Source organism: Danio aesculapii, chromosome 3 (genome assembly GCF_903798145.1).
Source record: "Danio aesculapii chromosome 3, fDanAes4.1, whole genome shotgun sequence".
NCBI lineage: Eukaryota > Metazoa > Chordata > Actinopteri > Cypriniformes > Danionidae > Danio > Danio aesculapii.
The window spans coordinates 14,846,581-14,853,571 of NC_079437.1; the positions used below are offsets into that span (position 1 = coordinate 14,846,581).

The window sequence follows — 6,991 nt, forward strand, 5'->3', positions numbered from 1 at the left end:
TTTTGTAAAATGTAGATTTACAGCTTATTTCACAGGACTGTTCAGTTTCTTTGGGTCTTGAAGACCACAGTGTACCACCACTGCACCGGTGCATCGTTGCATTGTTATAGCTTGGCATTGTGATGTAAAAGTTACTGTTTGACTCTGGAAAACAGGAAGACTGGCTGGCTTGGAATCGGATTGTAGAGTCATCATAATCACTCCGCAGGGGTCCGACAGGAAGACTTTCGCAACTTGCTAAAGTTCCAAACATTGATCACAACTGTTTTTTGGTGGGGGGTTATGTTTTCATATGTAATCTTGAGAGCACAGGATTACTTTAGGAAGATCAAGAAAAATTAGTCTCATTCTTGGAGTTTTTCTAAGGCACTGAAAGCATTTCAAAAAGACATACAGCATATTTTCTAATTGCACACAGTGTTTTGTGTCTGAAAACGCAAGTAGAACTGCACGAGAGCGTGCCAGCCGAGTGTAACCTTCAGGTGTGCGTGCGGATGTCAGATCCAGACAGATGGTTTTCCTTCTCCTGACTTGCTGCTGCTGCTGCTTCCAGCGCTCCCGGATTTCCCATGCTTGGACCGTTGCTTTCGCTCCTTCTGTGGCGCTGTAGTAATGTTGCTCTGAGGCTTCTCGTCAATATCGTTAGTGTCGTCCAGTTCATCGTGGTTATTGCTAGCATGGTGCTGCAAGGTATAGGCCTGAATGGCCGCCTCCAACTGTATCACGTCTTTGTTAATAGGTGGCGGCCGTGTTTCACCTGCAGATGGGAAGTTGTCCTCATTGGAGCCGTACTGCTGCTGCTCCTCCTGGGCGATGTTTGCACGGTTCTGCTTGCACGCCATCTTAGCATTGCTCAAGTCTGTGTAGGGCATTGTTTCAGGTTTCACCACGATATTATACCCTGGTGGCGCAGATGGGGTGTTCCAGGAGAAGGGATAACCAACGTAATCCGCCTCTCGAACACCACCTCCAACTCCACCTCCAGGTTCTCCTTCACTAAGTGAAGGCCCGCCGACACCAACCGAAACGCCGCCGGATGCCAGCAGGCCGAGCTGATACTCATCATCGCTCGCTGCCGCGTTTCGTTTGCGCAAAACATCGCTGATGGTTCCCACACCGAGATGAATCATTTCCCACAGGTTTAGCAGCAGGCACAGGCAGCTGACGCCATACATGATTCTGAGGAAGATGGTTTTTTCGGTGGGGCGTGAGATGAAGCAGTCCACCCGGTGCGGGCAGGGAACATCCGTGCACACAAAAACAGGTTCCACGCGGAAACCATACAACAAATACTGTCCTGCCAGAAAAATGGCCTCTAGAACAAATCGCGTCAACAGTTGTAGCACATAAACTCGCATCAGGCCGTCGTTTTGAATGCGTCTACGCCCATCATGACGCACTTTGGGTTTAGGTCGCGGTGGCACTAATTCCCGACGTGTGGTGTCTATCTCAGGCACTTCGTAGATCATGGGGTCATCTTCTCGCTCTTCCTCCCCATCCTCATGTCCTGGCCGATGCTGCCGTGCTCCAAAGTACATCTTTCGCGGCCTGCGTTGAGTGTATCCGCCCCCTGCCGAATCTCCTGTGGATGGAGCCCCAGCCCCCGAGCCGCCCCGTAAATCCTCTCTGTGGGAGATCTTATTGGCAGCATAGCCCATGTACAGTAAAGAGGGCAGGGAGGACAGGATGATCTGAAAGACCCAGAAGCGCACGTGGGACAGCGGCGCGAAGGCATCATAGCAGACGTTCTCACATCCCGGCTGTGCCGAGTTGCAGATGAACTTGCTCTGCTCGTCGTAGTATATAGACTCGCCGCCCACCGCGGTCAGCACGATGCGAAACACAACTAGCGTGGTGAGCCAGAGTTTCCCCACCGACGTGGAGTGGTGCTGGATCTCCTCCAGCAGACGCGTCAGGAAGCTCCAGCTCATGACGTCTGATGACAACGGGGCAGACAGCGTCCCGCACTGCACAGCTCACAGACTCTGTGGACACACAAACAGAGGTACAGATATAAGTGCCAGATAATTACAGAAAAGGTTGATTTTGATTTGGTATTTAAAGCATTATTAGAGCATGTTCAGTGTAGTATTGGACACAAGTGCTTGATAAAAGGTCATCCAAGTGCTACTAGACTCAATCTATCGGCAGCTATGAAAAGAAATATACTGATATATTGAGTGTATATATGAAAATATACACTCAAGGCCAAAATTACATTTACATTTAGTCATTTAACAGATGCTTTTGTCCAAAGTTACTTACAACTAAGGAGGCATTCAGCGATTCGACAAGAAGAGGCAATACACACAAGAAGTGCTAGTTATACAAAGTAAAGGCTGATGTATACTTCTGCGTCAAGCACATGGGTATGCTCCGTCGCAGCTTTCGCGTGGCTGCATACCCCTCGCCGTGGCCATCACTGACACACACCTCTCAAAAAATCTAACTACACGTCGCAACAACATGTAGCACAAGCTCTGTGATTGGTCAGCTTGGTAGCGCTGACGACTGTGAGTCGCGCAAATCAGTTGGAGCGAGTGTTTACAAGTGTCGAGTCCCGTGAAGGAGCTCCAGATGGAAAGTTTTGTTTTGTGTTTACCTTATGAATAAAGTTGTTGCACGTCTGCCAGTTCCCACCTCAAAATAAGCGAGTTTGAGCCACATGTACATTAAGTTAGTGTTCAGAAAAAATAAAACACCAGCAAAGAAACTCGACACAGAGGAACATAAACACCTACTGCCAGCTTGGAAGTGTTATTGCAGAGCAAAACGAACAACACACGCAGATGTATAAATGCACAGCAACGCGCAAGGCAGGCGCCGTGGGTTACGCCGATCACTCGGCTCAGAAGTATAAACCTTGTCTAGTGCTAGAGTGAATTTGCTGCGACAAAGTGACAAGCGACCATTCATTTTAATGGAGAGAGAGTGACTTCTGGTGACCTCCGTCTAAACTAGCGACAGCGTCCGTTGGCAATGGATGTGGGTGTGTCGAGCAAAGCAACAAAGTTGAGAAGCCTTCAACTTTACGAAAACGAAGAAACAACTTTCTTGAACGACAGCCAATAGAAATCATGTGCACCAGCTGAAATCATGTGAAGTCACGAGCATCAGTAGAGCTCACGTGATCCTCTCTCAGCTCCCACAGAGACCAGTTGTATTCTCCTTGTTGTAGACCTACACATATAAAAGCAGCAATGCCAGAGAACACACTTTCACTTGACTTGATCATCTTTGTAATTATGCATTTTATCTTCTAATTCTATTTTTATTGTTATCTCTGAACAATGTTTACTTTCAGCAGCACATAAACTTATTCGATCTCGATGAATATTCCCATTACCTAAGCAACCTCAAGGTAGGAACGCCCACTAGCGACTTTATTCACCACCCAGAGAACAGGCAGCTACAAAGTTGCTGCTAGTGTGAATATGGCATAAGATATCTAGAGTTTTTTTTTTTTTTCGAGAGAGAGTTTCTACAGGTGGTTTGTCAAGCCCACTCACTTGTGTAGAGCACACTTTTAAATGCACAGTATTTGTGTTGGTTAATGTGTCAGTGAGATAAAAGAGTGTCTTCCTCGTCATCTATATATGCAAACCTTCAAACGCAAAACACTTTTTTATAAGTGTTTTATATTAACATGTAACAATACTTATATATTACTTAATAATACTAATACATTAACACCTTAACAATAATTAGGGATTTATTAATACCTCTGGCAAATTCTGACTTAAAGGGCACCTATGGTGAAAAATCTACTTTTCAAGCTGTTTGTAGAGACATATGTGTAGGTATAGTGTATAGACCGTCATATTGGGTGATATAAACACACCAGTCCTTTTTTTTTTTAATTTAACAACATAAAAACAGTGGACCAATTAGAGTGGTTTTCAGACCGACCGCAATTTGATGTAAGAGTGCGGTCCCCCCGCCCACCAATATTGATTGACGGCTACGTATTGACATGTCTCCGTAGTAACGCATATAATCATATCAACAAGACAGGACGTGCGCAAAGCAACCGGGAATAAAAGGTGTGTTCAGTTCGATAGGATCATCAATCATCATCAAACGTGATCAAGAGGGAGTTTTTACAGACACATTCTGGAGACACAACAAAACTTATATTAAATCTGGAAAAAGGGGTGAAATAGGTGCCCTTTAAAAGTTATGCAATAAGCAAGCAAGTTTTTCACAGACATCTCCCAAAAGATAATAAGATGATGTACAAGAGGCATCACTGTGTAAAAAAATACTTCTCAGCTTTTATTTACATTTGAATAAAAATGTTTTAAGTCAGAATTTGCAAGGGGCATGAATGATTTCAGGTTTCAGTGTAATTTTGACTGGTAGTGCATGTCTATAGCGGTGTTATTATCATAATTACATGGCTACCAATAAATGCGCCCTATTACAATGAGACCATTTGACTGAATAATTGTCTGATCAACCATTAAAAATGGTACTTTTGAATTTAGGGTTTCTATGAAAAATTTATATTCATTTTGAGATTCGCAAAGGATTATATTCAACAGTATTATTTAATTACAATAATTAACCTCTGATGAAAGATAGATGACACAAAAATCTAAATAGAAATTCTAAAAATATTCTAAATGAAAAAAGTAAGAAATCGGCACCAATAAATATCCCTTAATTTACTATACAAAAAAAAGAAAACATAATAACCGATACCGTACCAACATTTAGCCCATCCATATATGTAGTTCAGCGTCTAATACTGCCTGATATATTGCTCGATAAAAGGTCATCCAAGTGCTAATAGACTCAATGAATGTAACTCTCCGTTTCTCTCACACACACACGCAGACACAATTACCTTGAGCAGTGAGCCTGAACCACACAGATCTTCCCTGAGGGAGAACAGCTGTGGTGAGCGGGTGAGTCTGTGACCTCTCTGCTTTGTCTCCGCTCTCTCGTTCTGCTTTTTTGCTTTTTTTTAATGAATATTTGGATTTATCCTTCAAATAAAGCATTTGTGGTATTGATTGTTATGTCCATATTTGGCCCTATTTGAACAGATACGCACAAAGGGGATATTAAATAATATAATATCAACATCATTATGAGTCCAAGGATATAATATACAGTCAAGGCTGAAATTTCTGTACAGTATATCTGAAAATAGTCAGACCAGGCAGAAACTGAAATTGGCTGGTTTTTGTTCCAAAATGCATGATGGGCAGTGTTGGGGAAAATTACTTTTAGAAGTAATATTGTACACATTATTGTGTGTGTTTTTTTAACTAAATAAGGTACTTAGTTACTTTTTAAGAAAAGTAATGCATTACTGGGAAGAACTTGCTTATTATAAAAAATATTCTGAAAAAAAGTAAAGCACTTTTACACCAAAAATGACGTGAAGGGATTAAATTTCAGGCTTTTAAAAAAAATTATGATACTCTGATATTTTCTTGGAAATTATAAAGTAATGCGTTACTTTACTAGCTACTTTTAAAAATCTGATTACGTAACTCAAGTTACTTGTGATGCATTACTCTCAACACTATTGATGGGCAACAGTTTATTTTTTTTTATTCAGCTCATCGCTCCTCTGGACTTGCATATAAACTGCACTGCAATGATTTTATATGGCAAAGAGTGTAAACGGAGCATATTAACAGACAGACTATAAAGGAATGGCCGAACATCTATGGAAAAACTAAATATTCTACATTTTCTTTAACAAATTTTACTTTTAATTTATACAGTATATATATATATATATATATATATATATATATATATATATATATATATATATATATATATATATATATATATATATTGTCCCAATGCCCCAGTAAAGTGAAGGGGACACTATACTATCAGTGAGCACCATCTTTCGGATGAGACATTAAACCGATGTCCTGACTCTATGTGGTCATTAAAAAATTCCATGGCACTTCTCGTAAAGAGTAGGGGTGTAACCCCGATGTCCTGGCCAAATTCCCACCATAGGCCCTTACCCATCATGGCCTCCCAATCATCCCCATCCACTGAATAGGCCCTATCACTGTCTTTCCACTCCCCCTATAGCTGGTGTGTGGTGAGCGCACTGGCGCCGTTTTCCTGTGGCTGCCGTCACATCATCCAAGAGGATGCTGCACACTGTGTAGAGAGACCCCCCCCCCCCACTGATTGTGAAGTGCTTTGAGTATATGGTCATACATGATAAATGCTATGTAAATACACACTACATAGAGAAGATATCTGTACCTAATGTGCTCTACATGGACTTCAGTCCATATAATTGTTGATTGTATCTTGTGTGTATTAAATTATGGTTGTATCTGATTAACTTATCATCAGAAACTCACCTTTCCTGATGCAAAAAAAATTGGAAGACCTAGAACGTATCTATAAGGGGAACTGTCTTCATAAAAGATAACATGGTGTTTTCTTTTTACCTTATTTCTGCATAATATTTCAAGTAGAATAATTTCTCAGTCATTATGTTTTCACTTTCTATTTAGAAATGAGGTCGTTTTTCATTTATTGACATTTTCAAAATATGTGACCCTGGATCACAAAACCAGTCTAAACTTTTATGTTTTGTGATTCAGGGTGACATATTTTGAAAATTGTAAAAATGGCACAATTTCTAAAACGACAATAAGCAACCCAGTCTCATTCTGAGAACGTAGTCCCGGGGACGCTTCTGGAGACCGCGAAATACGTCCCGGGAGCTACGTATTTTTGCAGTTTTTGTTTTCGCGAATCCGCGAGAGGCCGCTGTGCGCGCTTTTTCCTGCGCAGTTCTCGCGTAAACCCGCTAGAGGCTGCTGTCGAACGACCTTCCGCCTGTCTGCCTGGATGACAGAATGATTGACCGTGCGACCGGCCAATCGGCTGACCCACCCTCCTCCGTCCCTAAACCCAACCAACGACGATTCACAAAAGCCGTCCAGAAAAAGAAAAGCCCTCGTCTGATTTTTACCACGTTTTCGGATTTTGACCA

At 41.9% G+C, this 6,991-nt stretch overlaps 1 protein-coding gene across 1 annotated transcript in view; it reads right to left on the reverse strand.

The window, feature by feature from the left end:
• Window positions 1-418: 418 nt before the first annotated feature.
• Window positions 419-6,991, reverse strand: part of gjc1 (gap junction protein gamma 1) — a 66,498-nt gene continuing 59,925 nt past the window's right edge. Inside the window, exon 2 of the mRNA XM_056450385.1 lies at window positions 419-1,985. Coding sequence (XP_056306360.1) covers window positions 498-1,931 — 1,434 coding nt within the window. The 5' untranslated portion in view covers window positions 1,932-1,985 and the 3' untranslated portion in view covers window positions 419-497. The remainder of the gene's footprint in view (window positions 1,986-6,991) is intronic.